Source organism: Ailuropoda melanoleuca, chromosome 10 (genome assembly GCF_002007445.2).
Source record: "Ailuropoda melanoleuca isolate Jingjing chromosome 10, ASM200744v2, whole genome shotgun sequence".
In the NCBI taxonomy this organism is placed as follows: Eukaryota; Metazoa; Chordata; class Mammalia; order Carnivora; family Ursidae; genus Ailuropoda; species Ailuropoda melanoleuca.
Genome location: NC_048227.1, coordinates 9,120,755 through 9,145,363, shown reverse-complemented (window position 1 = coordinate 9,145,363; position 24,609 = coordinate 9,120,755). Strand labels below are relative to the sequence as shown.

The 24,609-nt window shown below is 49.3% G+C and overlaps 1 protein-coding gene and 1 pseudogene across 1 annotated transcript; one reads left to right on the top strand and one right to left on the bottom strand.

Moving 5' to 3' along the window:
- Window positions 1-3,138: 3,138 nt before the first annotated feature.
- TBL2 (transducin beta like 2) lies at window positions 3,139-16,823 on the top strand. Its single transcript, XM_002923474.4, has 7 exons — window positions 3,139-3,335; window positions 4,756-4,886; window positions 5,122-5,306; window positions 5,781-5,932; window positions 6,270-6,396; window positions 6,746-6,898; window positions 7,129-16,823. The coding sequence occupies exons 1-7, from the start codon at window positions 3,206-3,208 to the stop codon at window positions 7,589-7,591; spliced, it is 1,341 nt and encodes a 446-aa protein (XP_002923520.2). The 5' UTR covers window positions 3,139-3,205; the 3' UTR covers window positions 7,592-16,823.
- A 2,446-nt stretch (window positions 16,824-19,269) lies between these two features.
- The window catches only part of LOC100466500, a 5,587-nt pseudogene continuing 247 nt past the window's right edge, over window positions 19,270-24,609 (bottom strand).

The window sequence follows — 24,609 nt, the reverse complement described above, 5'->3', positions numbered from 1 at the left end:
CAGACGCCTAACCAACTGAGCCACCAATGCGCCCCGGCTTGGACCTCATTCTAGAACCACCCTTTCCTCATGAATTTAGTTCTCTCCAGGCTCTTCCTCCTCCCTGACAGTGCCTTCCCAGAGCCTGCTGTGGGAGCCTCTTCTTCCGCTTGTCCCTTCCTGGCCCACTTCCTTCTCACTTTGTGGCAAGCCTCGTGTAATAACATTCCCTTTGGCCTCTCTGCCGAGTAGTACCCACTCTTCTGTATCTGCCCTGCTCTGCCCCTGGAGCTACAAAAGCACATACCCAACAGCCACCCTGATCCCTCCCTTCTGGATGTTTCACAGCTCCCTTTACCTCGAACGAACCACAACAGAACTCATCATTTCATTTTTTTTCATTTTTCTTGTTTAAGATTTTATGTATTTGACAGTGAGAGAGAGAGAGCACAAGCAGGGGGAGCAGCAGGCAAAAGGAGAAACAGGCTCCCTGCCAAGCACGGAGCCCGATGCGGGGCTCAATCCCAGGACTACAGGATCATGACCCAGACTAAAGGCAGACGCTTAACAACTGAGCCATCCAGATGCCCCAGGACTCGTCATTTCTGAGACCATGGCCCACGGTCTTCCTCCTCAAACCTGGTCCTCTTCGTTGTTCCCCATCCCCAGGAAGGGTGCCATCAACCAGACACCTGCACAAGCTGGAAACAGTCATGTTCGGCTCCTGCCAACGTCCCATTGCCCTGTGGTACCTGTTACCAAGGCCTGGCCAGGTGGCCTCGTAGGCATCCCTCCCCACAGCCACCACCCTGATCCAACGGAACATCCCCTTCTACATAGTCTTGAATCAGTCGGCTGGATCCCTGACCGCTGCCTCTCAAACTTTAATCTGTGCTTGAATAACTTCGATGGGCTTTAAAAAATCTTCACGACCAGGTCTAGTCTAGACCAATTGAATTAGAAGCCCTCAGTGGGGAAGGTTTGACCACCAGCATTTTTTAAGCGATTCCAATATGCAACCAAGGTTAAGAACCACCATGAGAAGACACTTTGAGCTGCAAATAACATGTGTCTGGAACTCAAGTTCATTAAATCAGTGGATCTTAAACTGTATTGTGCGTCAGAATCACTTAGCTAATGTGACTTTTTAAACTACAGATTGCCAGGGGCCCCCAACTCCAGAGTTTCTGAGTCAGCAGGTCTGGGATGGAGTCTAAGAATTTTACATTTCCAATGATGCTGGTCCACGGCCCATACAGCCAAGTCTCAGTGCCCCCGCAAACCCATTGGCAGAGCTCCGTCTCTGGTCTGCCCAGCCTTCCCAAATCCTGCTTTCTGTCATTGGTTGTCCTTCCGCAAGCTAACCTTGCCGTCCAGCTGTGATGCTCGAGGGTAAGAGCCATGCCTTCTCATCACCAAGTGGCGAGGTAGAAGGAGGATGGGTCTTGGGAGTGTAGCAGACCCCCCACTCACCCCAGTGAGTTGTATCTCTTGCTTCCTTGGTGACCTTGGGTAAGTCACTTGACCTGAGCCTAATTTTTTTTCATTTGTTTAATTTCATAGCATCACTGGCCTTAAAGGCCGCTAGAAAAATCAACTAAACTCCTCATGTGGAAGAATCCTGTAGCCTTGACTGAGCTGTCCACTGAGCACTAGTCTTTCTTTTCCTTGTCCCCCACATCGACAGATTCGAGTCACAGACCTGCATGTGTCCCCACATTCACTCTTCACCTGTGTGATCTCTAGAAAAATCACTTAATGGGCCCCTCCTAGAGCATCAGTTTCCTTATCAGTGGGATGGGAGTATGAGATTAAATGAAATGCAAAGCTCCCAGATCGATAAAGGTCACATGCAAAATGTTCGGTGAATGAAGTTCTTAAAAGTACGGCTTTGTCCAGGCACCTGCTTGGCTCAGTCGGAGGAGCATTCAACTCTTAATCTTGGGGTCATGAGTTTGAACCCCACGTAGGGTGTAGAGATTACTGAAATAAATAAAAAAAAAATACAGCTTTGTCTCTAGGTGATCTAGTGGTTCATGGCTGATCCTACAGTTCTAAATAACAAATTAAGGAGGAAAAGCCCCCAAGATGTTCTGGACACCCCCTCCCACAGCTGTCCCCACCCACTGCCCACAGCTGAGTCAATGCCACCCCCACCCCACCAGCCCAAGGACAAAAGGGAAGGAAATGAGGCCACACTCCATTTGCTCTCTGACTGGATCTATGTCCTCACCGAGCTCATGGGTATATCTGTCCGTCACCCGGTCTCTGCAGCAGCCCATCTCCTTAGAGGGTCCTTCTAAAGGCGGGAGAGCCTGCACTGTCAGCAGAGGTTCCCTGGTGGACATGGAAACCTTTGACTCTGGAATCCCTGACCCTGGTGTTTCAACTCACTCTGGGTTGCAGGGCTGGGAGGCCCACGGGGCACTGCTCCCCATACGGGGAACATTCCCCTTCCAGCCAAGCAGGTAGAATTCACACCCTATCAATCAGTCAGTCTTTCAGAATATCTCCATGTTGGTTAAGTCTGAAAGAGCTCCGTAGACTCTATCAATGCCAATTTCCCAGTTTTGATACCGCTGCTACATGAGATGTTACTACTGGGTACACCGGTGAAGGTACGGGGAACCTTCCTGTTGGTTTTCCCAAACTCCTTGCGAATCTATAATTTCAAAACAAAAATATCTCGTTAAAAATCTTTTCAAGTTCCTTTCCACTACCCAGGCCACACCTGTCTATAGGCCCTTACCACCTCTCTCTTGGATCCTTGCAACCGCCTCCTGATTTTCCTTCTGTCTTTGGTCTTGGCGCACACTGGTCCATCCAGACGATCTCATCCCCGCCTTGCCTCCTCCGAAGGATCCACTGTGGTGATGGCTGGAACAGCGCCTTTAATAAACGATTATCAGTAAATTGCTCAAGAGGAGAACTCAGCAGAGCCTGCAGATCTTGCCCTCGAGCTTCCGAGACAAAGCCAAAACCTGGAAGGGGCCCCGCCCCTCCGACCGCTCCAAAGATCAGGCCCTGCCCCGCGAGACGGGCCAACGGCCAAGCCCCGCCCCTCGGGACGCTCCAACGGTCAGGCCCCGCCCCCAGGTGCCCAACGGCCAGACCCCGCCCCTCGGGACGCGCCAACGGCCAGGCCCCCCCGCGTGCGTGCGCGGCCCCGCGGAGGCGTGCCGGCGCCCGCGTAGTCGGAGGCTGAGGTGGCAGCGGCCCTGCCAACATGGAGCTGCCGCAGATGCCGGAGCTGATGGGCCTGTCGCTGTTGCTCGGGCTGCTGGCCCTGATGGCGACGGCGGCGGTAGCGCGGGGGTGGCTGCGCGCGGAGGAGGAGACGTCCAGCCGGTCAGCCGGTTAGTGGAGCGGGGGAGGGGCGGAAAGGGTGGGGACTACCTCCCCGTGGTCCGACGTGCGGCTTGGCCCGGCAGGGGTGCCGCGGACCACCGGGGCCTCAGTTTCTCCTTTGGTGAAATGAGCTTCGCTTCCCGAGACGAGGTACCGGCTCGCCGGGGTGGTCGCGCCCGTAGTTACAGGCTGGGTCCCGCGCTGCCACTTTCTCGGTGGCCGAGACCAAGGAGCTGTCCCGTTCAGCCTCCGCGTCTTCCCGGGGTTGCTGCGAGAGCGCTTGCAAACTCTCGAGCTCCCTACTTGCTCGTTATTTTAGGAAAGCGGGGAGGAGTGAGGGGAGACGGACACGCATTTGGAAGCGCTCCGACTAGTTCTCAATAGAGGGGGGGATTTTTCCTTTAGGGAGCACGCTGTCGCGTAAGGAAGAAGAACATCCGAAAATGTAAGTGAAAAATAGAGTGTAATAGGTTTCAGGGAGGAGGTCGGTACCAGCAACCGGAAACCCACGGGTGGGAGTGGTCAGCCCTGCTTTCTTGGGGGGGGGTGGGTCAAGGAAATCTTCACTGAGTAGGAAACACGTGGTGTGGGGTCTTGAAGGCTAGATGTGTCAGTTTGGCAAAGGAGGGAGGAAAAACATCACCGGCAAAGGCAACGTGCATAGAGGCGGGCAGTTCTCAAAGGGCATTTGATGGGACTCTAATTTGAGGGGAGAGGAGAGCACTGGGGGGACAAGGCTGGAGAAGGCAGATTGTGGTGGTCTGTGTACATGGGCCTCAGGAATTTATTTCCTGTAGTAATTGAGGGGCATCTGCAGTAATCTTAACACATGCCAGCTTTGCACCTGTCCTGATTCTCAATGAAAATAGCTATTTTATGCAAAAGTGACTGGCACCGTTCCCGGCACAGGGTTGGTGCTCAGCAGGTGTTGACTACCTACCTCTCGTCCCTGAGTTCTCTCTGGTAGTCCTGTGAACCTTTAATGCTTGTGTTGGGTAATCATAATTTCTCTTTAAGGCAGCCAAGCCCAAGAGCAATTTAAGTAACTTGTAACCAAGGCCAGGGCCACCAGATTTGATTGTGCACCTTCTTGCCTACCTAGGGATGTCTGGCCAACCATCTGCACTTGGCTGGCTGTGCTATGTCCCCACTGAGCTGCGCCGGCCCAGAGAGGGTGCCTTTTCTAATTTGCACTGCGGTGGTGTATGCACTAACAGCAAGCAGTCTCAAGATCACTCAGTGGGAGAGACACAATCCAAACCCAGTCTGATTCCAGACCCCTGTTTTTGCCAACATCACTCTCTTCTCGAGCTTGGGACCCTATCTGGTCATTTCTTGCTGCTCCACTCCATGCCTGGCCCAGTCATAGATGGTCAGAAATGCTTCGTGAGTGAGTGAATGGGTAGATGACACGGCCCCTCCTCACAGGCCAAAAAGCAAATGGATTGCCACTTGACAAGTCCTTGAGATCCAAGAAGCAGAAACAGCATCAACGAATTCGCAAGGAGAAACCTCAACAGCACAACTTCACTCACCGCCTGCTGGCTGGGGCACTGAAGGTACATGGGTCCCCATGCTCAGCACACATATACAGAGACTCACCCCCACCCCAGACTTTTCCTCGTTAGTATTCTGTGCACATGACAGACTCTTCTGCCTCTGACCAAAATCAGTGGGGATACCCCATCCTGTCCCTCCTAATCACAGGCCATCAGCAGCTTGCCGTTAATCCAGGCGACAGACCCCATCTGCCCAAGGGGTCCCTGTTCATACTTCCTGCAACCCTTCCCTTAGAGCCACAGTGGGAACATATCTTGCATGGACTTTAGCAGCAATGGCAAGTACCTGGCCACCTGTGCAGATGATCGCACTGTCCGCATCTGGAGCACCAAGGACTTCCTGCAGCGGGAACATCGCAGCATGAGAGCCAATGTGGAGCTGGACCATGCCACCCTGGTGCGCTTCAGCCCTGACTGCAGGTGGGACTCAGCGGACTCAGCTTTGCTTGCAGAAGCCCAGCCCCAGGCTTATGTCTTTCCCATACCTGATGAGGATAGCAAGGGGGGACCTTGGATCTCCTTAGGGGTGGCAGAAAGAGTGTCTGGGTAGGTTGAGCACTGCCTGGGGCTCCCTGGAGGTCTCTGCATTTTACATAGCAAGGAAGCAGAGAGGGGAAGATGTGTTCCTACTTGGGAAGTACCAAATAAAGCCTGGCTCCAAATTCATCTTGGAAGCTATCATAATGGTTTTCTAAACTCTAGAGAGACACTGAAGGAGCCAAAGCTATGAGAGTCATATCTTCTGAGGAGTATTAAGAGGTTTCGAACCAAGGGGTTACTTAAGTTGCAGGGCTGGACTGGGGCATGATTTTCCTCAGAGCCTAGCATAGGAACTGGCACACATAGGTCTCTGTGTCCAAACAAATGAGTGTCTTGTCTGCTACCTGTCTCTAGAGCCTTCATCGTCTGGCTGGCCAGTGGAGACACCCTTCGTGTCTTCAAGATGACCAAGCGAGAGGATGGGGGCTATACCTTCACAGCCAACCCAGAGGACTTTCCTAAAAAGCACAAGGCACCCATCATCAACATTGGCATTGCAGACACAGGTAAGAGGCATTCAGGGGTGGAGCTTACCTAAGACTAGAAGGAATAACCCCAATTATTTGTAGAATGAGTTAACACTGCCTGAGAATTATGCTCAGCCCTAGTGTGACAAAGGGGCTCCAGCCGTGGGCTCCCCTGGAGTCCTGGAGCCACAGCAAGTCCCCAAGGGAAGCAGGTAAGACCCACAGTCTTGAGCAAAGTCCTTATCTGTGGGGACCCTTGGCCCAGGAGGGGAGCATGGGTGTTTGAGTCAGCAGAGGCCTTTATAAGTGTCTCCTTAGACAATGACACTTGGTCAGGTCATTGACCTCGGTTCATGTCACCCTCCTCCCCTCTCAGGGAAGTTCATTATGACTGCTTCCAGTGACACGACTGTCCTCATCTGGAATCTGAAAGGTCATGTGCTGTCTACCATCAACACCAACCAGATGAACAATACCCATGCTGCTATATCCCCCTGTAGCAGGTGAGGAGGGAGGGACTTGGCATCTGGGATGGGCAGAAGTTGTGGCCAGGTACAGAGCAGAGAGCCAGCTTCAAATAGTGGAAAGAGCATACAGTGTGGAATCAGGACGCCTAGACCCAAGTCCTTAGTCTCTCTCCATCTATAGTTTTTAAAAGGCTGGGGTGGGGGGACTATATATCTTACAGCGTGGTCTTGAGGATGAACTGAAGTCATGTGTATAAAAGTGGTTTTAAAAGATCGCATTGTTTACATATAAGATTATTCACTTTTTCAGGAATGAGGTTTAGTGGGTTGGCAGAAATGAGATGCCCTTAAAATTAAGTTGTAAAGGAACCTGGTTGTGTGGCAGGTTTGTGGCCTCGTGTGGCTTCACCCCAGATGTCAAAGTTTGGGAAGTCTGCTTTGGGAAAAAAAACGACTTCCAGGAGGTTGTGCGAGCCTTTGAACTGAAGGGGCACTCTGCAGCCGTCCACTTCTTCGCTTTCTCCAATGACTCCCGCAGGTTAGTGCCTCCTCTCTTATGTCTTACCGGTGCTCTCGGCTCCTCTTGGCAACCAGGGCCCTTTTGCCTATCTCTGCAGCAGCTCTGAAGCAGGTAGAGCACCTGGCTGGCCCTCAGCAGGAAGTAGGCCCGGCAGTGCCGTTGGCTTCCTAGCTAGAGCCCCTCACACCGTCCCAGTGCCTCCCCCGCAGGGTGTGTTGGGGCTAGAGCCATGATTTTCCATGCTGCAGGATGGCCTCGGTCTCCAAGGACGGTACGTGGAAACTGTGGGACACAGATGTGGAATACAAGAAGCAGCAGGATCCCTACTTGCTGAGGACAGGCTGCTTTGAAGAGGCGAGCACCATGCCGTGCCGCCTGGCACTCTCCCCTGACGCCCAGGTCTTGGCCTTGGCCAGTGGCAGCAGTATTCATCTCTACAACACCCGGCGGGGTGAGAAGGAAGAGTGCTTTGAGCAGGTCCATGGGGAGTGTATCGCTGACTTGTCCTTTGACATCACTGGCCGGCTTCTGGCCTCCTGTGGGGACCGGGCAGTGCGGCTTTTCCACAACACCCCCGGCCACCGGGCAGTGGTAGAGGAAATGCAGGGCCTCCTGAAGCGGGCCTCCAATGAGAGCACCCGCCAGAGGCTGCAGCAGCAGCTGACCCAGGCCCAGGAGGCTCTGAGAAGCCTGGGCGCCCTGAAGAAATGACTCTGGGAGGGTCTGGTAGGGAGGATCTGGCATGCTGCTGCCACCATGGCTGCCACTTTTCTTCCCAGGTACTCCCCAGCTGGAAACCTTTTGAAAGGAGTATTCTGATTTTCTCAGTGGTGGCTCCTCTCTCATTTTCCCCATTGAAACTATTCTTGCCTACTTTGATCTCTGTCTGTCTTCTTGCTGGTTGTGACTCCTGGCCTTACTTGACCTCCCAGTCTAATGACCAAGGTGCTTCTCTTTCTCCTGGGCCCAAGGGATGGAATCTGTCTTCCAGGGAATTAGTAAATTGGAGAGAGAGAAGACATGGCCTTGACCTTTTGGTAACACACCCTGGTACCCAACGGAGTTGGGAGTTTGTAATTGTGGAGGCAAAACCTAGGGGACACCTGCGTACTAACCAGCAGTCTTGGCAGTGACAGAACTGTGGTATGGTGTCAGGGAAGGGCTAGTCTTGATCCAGGCGAAGCTCCTAACTCCATCGAAAAGGAATTAAGGGATTCCATTCTGTGCCTCAGTTTTTTTATTTGTAAGATGGAGAATTATTTTTTTCTTGAGCTGCTTATTGCAAAGGTTTTGTGAAGGAATGCACACATGAAGTCTCTAGATTTGGAAGTAAAGTGGAATAGAGTAGTAATCTATGTTGTCTGTCGGCCAAACTCACTTATTAACTACCGGGTAAAAGTGGGACTCAGTGTAGTTTGAAACTAATTAAAAGGAAAGAAATACATCCCTTGGGAAGGTGAAGTTTCTGGAACTTGATCATACATGTTGTATCTGGTTCTGCTTTAAGTTGGATAGAGGAATCATAGGATTCCAAGATAGGATTTCTCTCTTCCAGGTTATATCCTATTTGGGGAGACCTCCTTTCAGTTTGTCAGATATTTCAGTGCCTGCTCTGTGCCCAGCACAGCACTAGGCACTGGAGATAAATATGAACAAGACATGATCGCTGCCATCAATGATGGCTAGTGGGAGGGAGGCACACGTGGCTCTTAAGTGCTTTTAGCTATAGATGGCTGCTGTAAAAGTCAAGGCAAGAGAGAGGATCAAATCAGGATGTAGGCGATGGATTTGAAGTTGAAGGGATAGAGTTGGTAAGAGATTAGGCATTTCGAAGTTCAGATGATTTGGATTTGAGACTCCTTGGATGTGGGAGAAGGGAAATGAGGATCTTGAAGACTTGAATCTTGGCAAAATGTATTCATCTGAAATCACGTTCTTGCTGTCTCTCTCCCTAAAACCGGGGCCTCCCCTAGACATCGCCAACTCACGAAGGTTTGAACAAGGCACAACCTTGGAGTTATCCCTAATGACTCCCTTTTTCATTAATCCCTCCAGCCTGCTCCCACTCCTACCATCTACTCCATCAGAAAATTCTTTCAGTTAGACTTGAGATTATATCCTGAGTCTGCTTCTCTCCATCTTTTCTGTTACCATCCTGGTCCTAGCCACTGTCACCTACTGCACTGTGATAAGGTAGCTTCTTCACTGGTCCCCCTGCTTCCTCTCTTGCCTCATTAAGTCACTCTCTCTGTAGAGTGATTTTCGAAAATGCAAACCAGATCACATTGTTCCCAAACAAAAACCTTCCAAAGGCTTCCCATCGCACTTGGAATAAAATCCAAAATTCTCATCATGGCCTACAAGGTCCTATGTAATCTGGCTTCTTCCCTCCTCTGTGATCTTGTTACCACCCTCCCAGCCACCCCAAATTTGCTGTTACGGATTTGACCAAGCCAGGTTCTGTCCCACCTCAGGCAGAAGCTGTGCCCGTGCCCTTCCCTGTGCTTGGAAGCCTTTTTCTGTTCTCTTGGCCAACTTGTTGTGCTTGTCATAATTTAGTTCTCCGTTTCAGTTACCCTTCAGAGAGACCCTCCTTGACCACCCAGTCTGAAGTAGCCCTTTCCACCAATCATATCACACCTGTCATATTAGCTTACTTTATTTATTTTGTATTTACCTGATGCTGTGTGAAATTATCTTGTTTGGATATTTGTTTGCTCCAGGGGTTTCCGGTGAAATGCTTATGGATGTCAAGTGGAAAATGCAAATGCATGCATGGGGCCACAATGGCCTGGGTGTCGGATGTTGGGAAATGGGGGAAACAGAAGTGATCTCTAGAGGGCAGGTGTCTGGGGTGAGGGGTAGGGGTGGCCACTACTTCTTATTCAGAAATCCAGCAGAAGTTGCTTGTTTGAGAGAAGCTAGAAGTTGGCGATTTATTATAAAAAGACAAAACTTAAACACTGTGTGGACCAAACAAAACACTTAACATGGGCCAGATGCAGCCCACCAATCTCTCAATGGTAGCTTCTGGATTGTTCGTCAAGCTACAAAAATGTGAGCTTCACAAGGGCAGAATCTTTGTCTGTCTTATTTGGTCCGTTTCCCAAGCGCAATACCAGGGACAGAGTAAGCACTCAATAAATATTGAAGTCAAATCGGGGGCAGTTCGCAGACATTTCAATACCCTCTGTGTGCGTTGTCCCACTCAGTTTCCATTGTGGTTTTATGCTCCTGATAACAGACTTCTGGTTAATAACACTATGCACATGGGTCCCGGTGAATATTTGCTTTCAGGTTGTCAGAAGAATGAGGAAAACCATTCTTCGCCTGTTGGCTTGGCTTTGTCTTTACTCTTACTGTGTATCCAGGAGGCAGGTGACCGTAGCATGTTGAGTTACTGAAGTCAGAAGTCTTTGGCTCCAGGGGCGCCCGGAGTCATTGGGCATTTGCCTTCAGCTCAGGGCGTGATCCCAGTGTTCTGGGATTGAGCCCCGCATCAGGCTCCTCCGCTGTGAGCCTGCTTCTTCCTCTCCCACTACCCCTGCTTGTGTTCCCTCTCTCACTGGCTGTCTCTCTCTCTGTCAAATAAATAAATAAAATCTTTAAAAAAAGAAAAAAAAAGAAGTCTTTGGCTCCAGGTTTGGCCAGGTCACTTACTGACTTGAGACCTTGAGCAGATAGGTCACTGGGCCTCTCTCTGAGTTTGTTTCCTCATCTGTAAAATGGGAATAAATCCTGTTCTGAGGGCCTTGCAGGGCTGTGTCTAATGAGATGAGTGAAGCCCTACAAAAAAGTCACAGACTTCCTGAGGACACTGCTCCTCTCACTGATGTCGAGACTGCTTCTCTTGTCAGCATAGAGAAGGTATCTAGATATTAACATAGAGCAGAGGCCGCCGTGTGTTTTTGATTAAAACTCTGTGTGTGAAGGCAGCATTAATATTTTAGTATTACTATCTCAACTTCTGTGGGTTTGCAGTTTTTCAAAATAAAAAGCTGGGGATATATTTTAAATGGTGGTATATAGCCTATTTTTATCAGTCATCAAAAATAGAACACAGTATTTAAACCACAAAAGTGCACATTTAAAGGCCTATTGATAGTCTAGGTCAATTTCCATCAAGGTGAGAAGGATCCTCATATTCAAGATTGTCCTGTAATTGGAGATGACAGGAGGTGAGTAGGAAGCACATACTGTCGTGATGAGTCATCAGGGGTAGTAGTTTATCTCAGTATTAGACCGAACATTGCCCCAAATTGGCCACAGATCTAGAAACTTAATGATTTGGGGGTTCATGTACTTCTCGACACAATTGCAGAGGAGTCTTCTTGGCGAGCATGGCTTGGTTTCACACCCAGCTCTTGAGGCAGAGGCGCACGGTGGGCACGGGTTGGCATTGCAGGATTGGCTGCAGCAACCAAAGGCGTTCTTACCCGCAATTCCAGTGTGTCTTCTAAGCTTGTCAGCGCATTTCCAAGACTCCATTTCTCCGATTCCAGAGTTCGGGGCGGCTGGAAAATGACCGTGGTTTCCACTTTCCAGTCCTCATGCTCTCCGGGTGTGAGTCCATCCGTGTTCTCTCGATCACAATAGTAGCAGCTAACTTGGGTACTAAGCATGTAATCCCCTCCAACCCACAGTTGTTTTTGCCTCAGCCATTCTCCCAGCAACCTCATCTTAATTTTTATTTGGTGAACGACACTTCCCTGACTGTTAATCCATATGGGTTAGAGGAGAGAGACTGAGACGACCTCCATGGTGGGCGCATAACCAATCGTCAGGTCCCTGCACTTTGCCAGATCTTTAGAAAAGTGATATCTTTAATTTTCTGCCAGGATTGCTTAGTAAGTCGGATGTAGGCTTATTATAGCAGGTAGTCCTGCCCAAGAAAGAAGCTAATGCCGGAAAGCCCAGACCACGTGCTGAGGATGCTGGTGAGGCTGGCGGACCCAGACACATCTGAGGTGTCTGCCATTGGACTTGTCAGTCACAAGAACCAATAAATTGATTGATGATTAAGTCTGTTTGAATTGGGATATTCTTACTTGCAATGGAAAGGCCTTAACATCAGTATTATTAGATAGTGCAAGTAAATTGCCTGAGGCACATGATAAATGGCACACTCCAATATTTCAGTTGAGGCCCATCTGGTACATATCTTTAGCCATCAGGCACATCCCCAACATTTGTAAAAGCCAGAGGCAAGAATACAAATGGAGATCCACATGCCATGTCTTAATATTTCAAAGTTAAAAAATCAAGCTGAGCCCAGATTCGTTCCATCCTCCTTACCATGACATAACATTCTGGAAGGCCAAGTTTGAATTTAGAATTCTCAGAGTCCGGTCTGTGCCACAGTGTGGTGTCACAGATGGCCATCCCGTGGTCTAGGCCTCTTCCCTTCTCTACCCATCTGGTTCTTTCCCATGTTGCAAGGGCAACCCCAACACACACCTCCCAAGTATCCTCATATTGCTGCAAACCACCATCCCTTGGCCACCCGGCACTTGGGCCTTAGGGTGTGCACCATCTTTGTGAAAATGGCCCCTGGGGAGAGGCTCCTCCTGTAGGCCTCGGAAGCGGGCTTGGGTCATTTTGGACAGGGATTCCAAGATTTAAGATGGGTACCTGAACTTGTCTGGTGGGTGAGATGGGGACACAAGTCTGGGTGTCCCCATTTCCCTGGTCCTGCAAATCTTGTGCCTCGTGGAGAGGGACATAGCCGGAGGAGGCCAGGACAAGTCCCCCAGAAGGAGTCCTCTTGGCCCACATCCAACACATTACCTTGTTAACCACACCTGGTTTTTGCCTGCAGTTTCAAGTTCACTAACCTAAGCCAAGCTCTCCTTAACCCATCAGAAATGAAATACAGTGAGTATTGTGAGTTCGAAGGGTTCAGCCAAGTATGTCTCAGAGTTCTTCTAGAAGTTCGGGATATGTGGAAACAGCCCTGCATATTAACCTGTATCTGTAGCCTGATTACTGCCTCTCCAGAACTTTTAAGTTCTTACAAGTATCCCACAGAGCAGCTGCAGCCAGGACACCTGTATGCAAGCCATTCACACCTTCATCATTCCTCCATCATGCCCCAGGATCAAGCTGACAGTCATGGGGGGCTGAGCTTTTCCTCTTGTGGATGCTGTCTTTGCAACGTGGGCACACAGCTTCTCAAACTGCTCACTGGCTGGTAGCGTAGGCTAGCTAATCAAGTAGGATTTTCTGTTTGTTTTGGTAAAAATCTCAGTTAAATATCAAATATCCTGTTTTACCCTCTAATCCCTTCCTTTAATGTTTTTGGCTTCTCTGGTGGCACCTTTCTGCCACAGCTGAAACAGGCCAGAGAATAATGGGTACCATTCCCAGAGTACAGCTCCTAGTCCAGACACTGTTCTCAGTGCTGTGCCGGTAACAACTCACTCCACCCTCCCGGCAGCTCTGACTTACGTACTCCTAGAATTTCCGTATCACCAGTGGTGAATTGCCAGAGTCGCCGAGGAGGTGCGTGGCTGAGCTGTGATTCAAATCCACAGAGTCCGTGTCCAGAGCTCATGTTCTTGGTTCTCAAGCTGTGGCAGGTGTCAGAATCACCCGGGACCTGGGTACGAATACAGAGTCCCAGGTCCTATCCTGCTTAGGCAGGCCTGAGCCTCTGTGTTCTTTACCAGCTCTCAGGTAATTCCGCTACCCAAGCGTGGGGAGGCACTGCGCTGTGCTCTCCTGCCTTGATTCGGGTTATGCTCCATACCGTGCTGCCTTGCCTGAGCGCGTGGTCTGCTCTACAGGTGAGCGTTTTCTTGCTTGTGCTCAGCAGAGGAAAAGCTGCAGTGAACCAGCCAAGGGCCCTCTAGGGCTATCCCATTCCCGGCTTGGCCCAGGAAATCCTCCGGCTCATGTCCCTGGCCACATGGGCCATGACCTCAACTCCCTCAGGAGTTGTCTTTGGAGACTGCTCTCCTCCCATTACCTCAGACTAACTTAATGGCCCCTCATTGTTTTCACAAGCCTTAACTTTCCTCTGTCTATGCCCTACATTGTGTTCGGATTGTCTGGAGGGCAGGAGGACATGTCTGATCGATTTCAGCATTCTCACAGCCTAACAGAGGGCCAGTCAGCTGGATTAAAGAACTTCCACCTCCCTGGAACCTTCCCCAGTTGCCTCCGGGGCCTCAGGATCCCTGAGCACCCACTTGGGTGCTTGTTCTGGATACCTCCCTTCAGAAGGGGCCTTTTCCATACTTGACCCAGGGGTACAGAAGCCTTGAACCAGCCTCGGGTTGGGGGCACATCCTTCAAACTCCCAGAGCCTGAGGCTGCTGTAAGAGGAGGTCAGGAATAGAGCTTGGCTTGTAGGTTTTTAAGCCACACAATACACGGAGAGATTCAGATGGAGTTCTCATCCTCATGGCTTACTGTTACATCCCAGGGACTCCTTTCCTCCTCTTCACCTCAGCCCCACGCTCCTTCTGACCACTTTCCCAGGGGCCCTGGGGTCTTCCCACTGCCTGTGCCCAGCCACTCAGCATCCAGAAAACCAGCTCCTTCGTCTGCTGATCTTTCTGTGATACTTGAAGCCCAGGACTGTGTCTTGTGTATGGATGTGTTTTCCTAATTTTAGCTACTCTGGTAAATGCATGTTTCAGAGGCTAATATCTGGCAGTAAGGTGCATAGTTTTAGTCCTGTGTTGTCTGTTTCCTACAACGAATGTGTGCTTTTACAAAACCAGTAAGACCATCGCATGATACGTTGCAAGTATTCACAATGACCTCTCATTACATCCATTTCCTCATTCATTTCACAGCAGCTCTCGTGAGGTAGCAGTGATTCCCATGTTGCAGATGGACAAACGGGTTTCTTGAGGTTAAGTGACAAGAATTCAGCCCTGAGACAGAATCCAGAGTTCGAGCTTGTTCTTGGTGTCACTCCCCCCAACCCCCCCCACCCCTGTGCCTCTGACCTTGCCATCCCGAGGCAAGCCCCTTGAGGGCAGGGACTCTGTAGTCTTCCGGAGTCTATCTTGCACCTTCCACTCAGCGCAGCCGTGCAAGAGCACGTAGTTGGCACTTCACATCTGTTGGCCAACATGATAACGAACACATACGCTTAGTGCTCAACAGTTAATGAGCCCACCATGGCCTCCACTTACCCCCTCCACCGTGCAACTGTGCTGCCGGTAGAAATTATTCCCTTACTTTCTGGGATGACAACGTCTTGTGAGTTCACACCAGAGTGTGATTCTCCCAGGGGCTAATTGCTCCTGAGTGAGGAGATCATTAGAGCTCCAGCACTAGAAGGCCAAACCCTGGAGTTTGGAGGCTGTAGCCACCCTGGGCACCTCCCAGGATTTCAGTTCACCTCCTTCACGTCCAGACAACTTGAACTCAAGGCACTGGCTACCAAGGAGACTTCATGGCCATGCAGGAAGGGTGGGGTGGTGGTAGCTGCAATCCACCAGACCCCCAATACCCGCTTGCTCCGCTGGTCTCTCTAAGACTTTCTGGGAATCCTGGAACCCACCACCACTGTCTCCTCCTGTATTGATTCTGAATCAGCTGATGGGAGCAAGGGTGGGGGACCCGTTCCTCATCAGCGACAAAACACCAGAGGCCAGGGTGATGTGTGATGTGGCAAGATTCAGCAACCCACCCCCTGGTGCCTGCTGGACTGCACCATCACTTTTTCCTCTGTCCACTTAAAGGTCTCCCTTCTCATTTGCTATCGTGTCTTTCAGATCCAGCTACTTGATCATATCTTAAATGAATGCTAAGTTCTCAGCCTTGGCATTTACAGGATGTAAAATGATGGTCAGGCTGGGACATAGACATGTACACAAACCATCCCCATAGTGACAGTCCAGCAGGTTTCAGTGGTTTGCAGAGCCCCGAGGGGGGAGAAACAGCAACCAGCACAACAAACCCAAAGTGAAAGAAATGCTGATGATGTTATTGTGATGATGACTGGTTTCTGATCCCTGAGTGTGTATGTCACCTTAATGAGGTGGCCTCTGCCCTACATATGGCTACAGCCCAGGGCAAAAGCAAATTTCTCGATGTGCCACACCCTGAATTTGTCCACTGTGGGAGAGATTACTGTTGCTTACAACATCATGCTTCTCCTCTTTCTCCTACAAGTTGAGACGATTTCCAGCCTCTTTTGCAACTAGGTGACACGAGACCTGGAATGTGTGCAGAAGTGATCTGCTGAGTCTGGGACTACCTCTAGAAACCCTCCTGGGGTTCTCTGTGTGCTCTCTTCTCTTCCCTGCTAGCTGGGAGCAGAGGATTCACTGGAGACCGCTGAGGCTGTAGATGGAGGGAACCTGGGCCCCTGAACAACTCTGTGGGGTGGGTCCTCCCTGACCCTAGCATTGTATTGTGACCATGAACAAGAAATAAATTCATATTGTGTTAAAAGGCATAGAATGAGTGGGGTTATTTGTTACAGCAGCTAGCCTGTCCTGCTTACTTAGGATAGAATGAAAAGGGTCTTACTTTTATGGAGGAAGGAAAGAAGTTGGGAGGGGCTGTTGACAAGAGCTTAGGGTAGTGACGGGTTTTCATTGGTTGAGTACATTCGCTGGGCTGGGCAAGGAGACTTCCTGCTGGCCTATGCGAACTAAGCTTCCTGCTATTTGGAGCTGAATGGCAGTGCATTGAGAGCTGTCCCTTTAGGGCTTCCCGACACCATTTTTAATGACATTGCCTTTATTTATTTTCACATTGCTTTATTATAAAGACAACAGCCAGCATCTCTCTTCAGTTATTCCTCTGTTGTGATTTATAATAAGGCATAATATACTTTGGTCTTCTATCGTGGCTCTGACACCCAGCTCCCATAACCCTTGTCATTTTCTAAGTGTTTAGAACAAAAGGGGCAACTTTTGTTATGATATTTGGGGTTCATTAGTGGCTCCAGAAATAGCTCCATTATTCCTGACGCCAATGCCCTGCCTGAGGGTGTGTTCTATTTCTACAGGTGAGTGGAAGTAACAACAGAAGCTGGAGAAGAAGAGAGAACAGGTCACCCGGGGAGGCAGATGGAAAACTGGGCAGACCCAGTGTCAGGAGGATGGTAAGGAGAGCTCCTGCCCTCCCTCCCTCTCTCCCTCCTTCCCTTTTTCTTCTTCTCTCATTTTTTCCATACATAGTTGCTGAGCCTTCTATGAACTGTGTGTGGCGTATAGGAGATATTTCCTTTCTGTGGCTGTGGGGAGAAGGCAGGCCCAGCTGTACATGCTTAAGTTACAAATCTCAAAGGATATTTTTGTTCACTTGTTTTTTTTATGTAAGGAGAATATTTAAATAAATAATGAAATTGGGTCAGAGCTCCCTACTCAAACTTGGGTATTCTTTCTGAGCCAGAGCCCAACCTGACTTCCAAACTGGGCTACTCAGAAGATTATCTTTTAAAAAAGACATGCCCCCCCCCCAGCAAAAAAAAGGGGGTGCCTGGGTGGCTCAGTCAGTTAAGCGTCTTGATCTCAGCATCCTGGGATAGAGCCCTGCGTCAGGCTCCTGGCTCAGTTGGGGAGGGGTGCCTGCTCCCTCTGCTTGTGCTCTCTCAGTCGGCTCTCTCTCTCTCTCAAATAAATAAATTAATTAATAAATTAAATTAAATTAAATTAAGGGCACAAATACCATTCAGGAGGGCTCCACCTTCATGACCTAAGCACCTCCCCAAGACCCGTCCTCCCAACACCATGATGGAGATGGTGAAGAGGTGAAGGATTTCAACATAAGAATTTTGTAGGGACACATGCCAAAGGGGAATTAAAGTAGCAGATGGCATTAAAGTCTCTAATCAGCTGACTTTGAAATAGGGAGATTATCCTGGATTATCTTGGTGGGCTCACTGTAATCACAGGGATATAACATCCCTAAAAGTGGAAGAATGAGGCAGAAGAGGGAATCAGAGAGACAGCAGCATGAAAATGACTCAATCTGATGTTGCTGGGTTTGAAGATGGAGGAAGGAGCTATGAACCAAGGACAGTGGGCAGCTTCTAGAAGCTGGAAAAAGAAAGGAAACAGATCTCCTTTAGAATCTCTAGGAAGGAATGTACTTTGATCTTAGCCCAGTGTCAACACCCCGCCTTACCTCAATGGACAGATCATTCAAACAGAAAATCAAGGAAACAGTAGCTTTGACTGACACATTGGACCAGTTGGATTTAACAGATATATTCCGAAAATTCCACCTTAGAACAGCAGAATATACATTTCTAGGGCACATGAAATATTCTCCAGAAGAGATCACATATGAGGCCACAAAACAAGTCTCAACAGATTCTAAAAGATCAACAGTCATTCCATGAATCTTTTCTGACCACAATGCTAGGAAACCAGAAATCAATCAGAAGAAAAAATCTGGAAAGAACATAAATTCATGGAGGTTAAATAATATGCTACAAAACAGTGAATGGGTCAACCAGGAAATCAAAGGGGAAATAAAAAATACATGGAGATAAATGAAAATGAAAACACAACAGTCCAAAATCTTTGGGATGCAACAAAAGTGGTTCTAAGAGGGAAGTTTATAGCAATACAGGCCTATCACAAGAAGCAAGAAACATCTCAAATAAACCACGTAACGTTACACTTATTCTGGAAGGTGAGACAATGGAGGCACATGGTGACTGCAGGACTGGGGAGGGAAAAAGGGAAGGGTTTGTTTTATTGGTTTAACCTTTGAACTTCACTGCATACCTTAAGAAGGGTTTTATTATAGAAAGTTTCAGAATATAATGAAAGTAGGGAGAACAGTATCATGAGCCCCTGTGTGCCCATTACCCAGCTTCAGAAGTACTAACATCATCGTACCCTTTTAATCTTCCAGCGTGGAAGTATTGTATACTAAGTATTGTGTATTGTATACGTGGAAGTATTGTATATTAAGATAAATATAATGAGGGGCGCCTGGGTGGCTCAGTCGTTAAGTGTCTGCCTTCGGCTCAGGGCGTGATCCCAGCGTTCTGGGATCGAGCCCCACATCAGGCTCCTCCACTGGGAGCCTGCTTCTTCCTCTCCCACTCCCCCTGCCTGTGTTCCCTCTCTCACCGGCTGTCTCTCTCTGTCAAATAAATAAATAAAATCTTTAAAAAAAAAGATAAATATAATGAAAATAAAATACATGTGCCCAAGCTGGACCACTGAACTATGGAGATAAAACCTTAGGGACATAAAAAAAACAAAACCCCAAAACCAAAAACAGCACCTTGGGGACAGGGCCCAGGGATCTGCCTTTTTAACAAGCTTCTTGGTGGCCGGGTGGGTCCTCATAGTTGGGGCAGCACTGGGCTCTCTCTGCCTCTGAGGAGCCCTCACTAGCTGTGTTCTTTTTTTTCCCCAAGAAGCTCTGGTCAGTTTCACTAAAGCGAAATTTTGTGTGATTTACTTTTCACCAGTCTGCTCTGGCGTGATTCTAATGATATAGAATCACCTGGGTCAGTGATGGCCAGTGTGCATTCTCTGTAGTATTTCCCACAAGCTGTGCCCAATTCAGTATTATTGCCACTGTAGTAGTGACGGACACCGTTTTGGCCAACATGGCGTAGCATTCTAGTTCAGATCTCCTCAAGGCTGGGCAGTTTTTGGCAAGGATGACTAGCTCTGTTTTGCCATGTGCAATCATTTTCAGAGTCTGCTCGTACCCCAGCGTGTATGTTCCACTTTCCATAACAAGTTGGAGCCTAGAGTGGATTGACTCCAGCGACTTTTTCATCTTCTTTTTGGCTGCCACCTTCCTTCCTTAGGTCAGGGAGGGCCGCCACCAAGAGCAGCCACCAAGATGGCCAGGAGCGAGAAAGGAGAGAGCTCCCACAATGCACAGCTCTTCACTGCTGGCTGTTTCCTTGTTTGTCACTTCCTGTCACTGCTCATTAGCAATGCATGAGGGACCCACCGCCTGTGAATGTTTTGAAGTCCTCATTCAACCTTTCATTTTTAGCCCATACGAGCTCTCAAAGAATTCCAAAAGGTTCCCTGTCCCTGCTTGCAAAGACACAGGGAGTCCTTTACAACCCCCTATAGGTTTCCCTTACTCCTTAGGACTGGTTCTTGGGCCTCTGTGGCCTTACAAAGGAGCACAGCTCCAAAGTGCCTTTCACAGAAAGATGACCCTGATCCTGGTCCTCTGTCTTCTCTCTCAACAGGGCTTTTGACACGACCAAGAAGGAGGGAAGAGAGAGGAACTCCAGCATAGTTCAGGCTCTTTCTCCTTGAGGCTTGTCTTCAAACAGGTTTTCGCAGATACCAGTGTGGGAAAGGAACACCCAGGGTTCTAGGCTGGAACCAACAAGCATCACCAGGTTCCTTGGGCCCTGTTGTCCACTGAGGCAGCCCGGTGAGGATCTCAGCTTTTCAGGAGGTAAAATAAAAAGATAGGGCTGACAGGGGCGAATTCGGTGCTCTGGGGGTCTGATTAAGGGTGGGATTACATGCTTTGGGAACAACTGTGGAGGAGGTGGAGTCTTGAAAGATGGGTATTTTGGGGCGTCTGGGTGACTCAGTCAGTTAAGTGTCTGCCTTTGGCTCAGGTCATGATCCCAGGGTCCTGGGATCGAGTCCCCCACATCGGGCTCCCTGCTCAGTGGGGAGCCTACTTCTCCCTCTCCCTCTGCTTCTCCCCCTGCTTGTGTTCTCTCTCTGTGTCAAATAAATAAATAAAATCTTTGAAAAAAATTAAAAGAAAGATGGGTATTTCAAAAGGAGGGTGGTGAGTGGGAAACAGGGAGCGGGTCTTGTTTGGCTGGAACTGAGTACAGGCAGGAGCAGTGGCACCAGAAACCAAAAAAGTATTTCTGGGCGCCTGCGTGGCACAGCGGTTAAGCGTCTGCCTTCGGCTCAGGGCGTGATCCCAGCGTTACGGGATCGAGCCCCACATCAGGCTCCTCTGCTGGGAGCCTGCTTCTTCCTCTCCCACTCCCCCTGCTTGTGTTCCCTCTCTCACTGGCTGTCTCTATCTCTGTTGAATAAATAAATAAAATCTTTAAAAAACAACAACAACAACAAAAAAAAAACAAAAAAACAAACAAACAAACAAAAAAAGTATTTCTGCCTGCAAGGCACTTTGTAGTTTACAAAGCTCATCCACTCCCCACATCATCAGATCCTCAGTACAACCCTGTGAGGTACAGGGCCATTGATAGTGAACTCATTTCAAAAAGCAAAACGAAACTAGGATTCAGAGTGGTTAGGTGACCTATGCTATGCCACAAATATGTGGCCAAGCTGGCATTCTGACCCTGGTTTCTGTCTCCTGGCATTCTTTTCCCTGTGACCAGGGTCATACTGGGGGACCTGGGCAATGCTACAGTGTGAGTTTGAACTGAAGCAATGGGGAGCCACAGAAAGGATTTTAGAAGAGCTGTGGTCGGGGCATCTGGTTGGTGGTTGAGTGTCCAACTCTTGGTTTCACTCGGGTCATGGTCTCAGGGTCATGGGATTGAGCCCCGCATTGGGCTCCATGCTTAGTGGAGAGTCTGCTTGGGATTCTCTCCCTCTCCCTCTGCCCCTTCCCCTTCCCCTGCTCTCTCTCTCTCATTCACTCTCTAAAATAAATAAATAAATCTTTAAAAAATGAATAAGAGCTGTGGTTATCACAGGTGTGCTGGGCCTTGGGCACATGTGCTGGTTGAGGGAGATTGAGCACTGCAGTAGGGCTACGTTGCTCTGAAAGAGAAAGCAGGGTGCTCTACAGGTCATGCGGACAGGGTAGGGAGGGAGGGCACAGTGGATGTGGGCCCTGCAGGGAAGAATGGCGTTCATTCATTCATTCTTCCCATCTGTCTTTAGTAAGTCCCTTCCCTGTGCTCAGTGTCATGCTAGGCATTGGGGATGTAATGGTGAACTTGACCACAGGGTCCCAGCCCTCACAGGACTGACACTTCAGGGGATAGCAGATCATAAGGAACAAAGGAACAAGTACAAGAACTTCCAGTTGTGGTTTAACATAGGATCTATGGGAACATGAGGACATACACCCAGTGTCATGTGGTCCTCAGGGTGGCTTCTCTTGACTGCCCTGGCAATCCCTGCCCCTGAGTGTAATGCAGACTGTGTTTGGGGTCCTGTGGGGGTTCAGGGAAGGGAGGCATCCTTCTTCCTGCTCAGAGTGATCTGAGGAAGGCTTCATGGAAGAAGATGCATTGAGGTTGGGCATTCATTCAACAAGTATGTAATAAGCACCTACGGAATACCAGCTTCTGTTTTATTATTATTTTTTTAAGATTTTATTTTTAAGTACTCTCTATACCCAACATAGGGCTCGAACTCACAACCCTGAGATCAAGAGTCGCATAGGGACAATCATTTTTTTTTTTTAAGATTTCATTTATTTATTCGACAGAGCTAGAGACAGCCAGCGAGAGAGGGAACACAAGCAGGGGGAGTGGGAGAGGAAGAAGCAGGCTCCCAGCAGAGGAGCCTGATGTGGGGGCTCGATCCCATAACACCGGGATCACGCCCTGAGCCGAAGGCAGATGCTTAACCGCTGTGCCACCCAGGCGCCCCCATAGGGACAAAATGAAACAGACCATGTTGTACCTTCTCAGAACTACTGAAAAGAGGATAGATAATAAACAAGAGAGATAAGAAAAATATTATTTCAGGGGGTGATGAATGCTCTGGAGACAAATAAATTGTGGAAGGGGAATAGTGAGTGGAGGGATGGATACTACATTCTTTGGTAGGCGGTTAGGAAAGGCTGCATTGAGAAGATAACATTTGACTAAAGATCTGAAAGATGTGAGAGAGGGAGTCATGAACTATATATGGGATGGGTGTTTCAGGTAAAGGGGACTGCAGTACAAAGGCCCTGAGGCAGGATCTTTACTGAATGTTTTCAGAGACAGCAAAGGGTAGAGTTCTTTAAAAGAAAAGGATGTCAACAGAGGGCATTTGTGTGGCCTGTGGGGAGTTGTTGGTAGTTGCCCACTTTGATAATTCTCTTATGCAGAGAGCTCCATTAGAGATGAGGTGGGGAGTATGGCTAGGACAAATGTGGGCAGAGAACAGGGAGCTCATTGGGTGTTCAGGGCAGGGAATGGCCTGAGGATGTTGGCTGACTAGCAGGGTGGGCTGGAGGAGAGATGGGTGTAGGATGCTAGCGACCTGCTGGAAGGAGCACTGCTGGAAAAGGCAGTGAAGTAAAGAGAAGCTGTAGGCAAGAAACCTCAGCGGGGAGGCTGGCCAGCACTTAGACAAGGGTGAGAGAGAAGCCAGATATAACTGTCAGGGGTTGTTGAGCTGTGTGCTTACACCAGGGAGATCTGTAAACAGAATTGGGAGAATCCTAGAGAGCTGGCCTCTTTCGCGACACTTACTATATTCCGCCTTGTGTTTTCTTTTCCTCCTGCTTTTCTTACCCTCACCGCAAGGGCAAGGAGTGTGTCTTACTCATCTTGGCATCACACACTGTCCTACATGCTGTAGGGCATATAACAGGTGCTCAGGCAGTACTTACACTGAGTTATTTTGGATCTGTTGGGCCTGAGAAACAGACGTGCCACCTTTGATCCCATTAGTTCTAGAATCATCCCTTCCCTCCACATGCTGGTTCAGCTCTTCCAGTCCTCAGTCAGGCAGATGCTATTCCCAGGCCTCTCATTAGCAAGACAGCATATGCTTGTCAAATCGTCATGTTAGCAAGTCATGAAAGCCTGAACATAGTCAGAGGCTGTGTCAAGTTCAGAGTTAGCTAGGCATTTCTCTGGGGCACACAGAAGGAAGTTTCTCTAGAGGCGAGAGAAGTAACCACTAGTAACCAATTAATCATTGCAAACTGTCACCTGCCTCCTTTATATCTCCTGAGGCAGTTACTATATGATCCTCACTAAATACTTCAGGCATCAATAAATGCCTGTGGGGAGGGGGAGAGCAAGTGAGCTGCGCTCAAAATTAAACATTCACCCAAACATTTATTGAGCACGTGCTACAATGTGTGGACACAGGCCTTACATGTACCCTGTTTTCAGAGGTCAGCTTCAAGGTTATATTTTCCCAGAAGCCTCTGGACACCCCTCATTTGGATTAGGGCTGTCACTGCACCTGGAACTTACTTTAGCCTATCATTTATAAAATGGCATTTTAAAGGCCTGTTTTCTGGTCTGCCTGTTCTTCTAAACTGGAAGCTCTTTGAAGGCAAAAACCCAGATTTTGTCCTCCGCGTTGACCACATAGCCTTGTACAACACAGGCACCACCCGGTTAACGATTGCGGAATTAAATCACACAGTGCTGTAGAGTGCTCATTGGAACCCGAGGATATCGGGGGAAGGCTTCTCAGAGTTGGATCTGGATGACAGAAAAGTAAGTGGTCAGTTCACCAGGTAAAGCGATCAGAGAATTCCAGCTAGGGAACAGGTGTGCGCAAAGTTCGGAAGGCATACTGAAGAAAGGTGTGAAATTCTGTGGTTAAAGCACGGCAGTATTATATAGAAAGCGAGGGCGCTGGAGACGAGAGGCAGCAGAACCCCGCACCCGTTAAGGTCAAGTGCATAAAACATAGGTAAAGGCAGCAACCATTGGCAGAGGACAAAGGTGCCGACCTTCAAACCCCGAGAGCCAGGGACCCCACTGGGAGCGCCTCGCACTTCGCCTTGTCCGCAGCACGTGCCGCCCGCCCGCCGCGCACCCCGGCCGGTTTGCGGCCGAGGGGAGTCCCGGGGCGCCCAGGGAGGGCCGCCCGGGGCGGGGCGCGCAGGCGCGCTGAGGCCTCGAGCCCCAAGAGGCG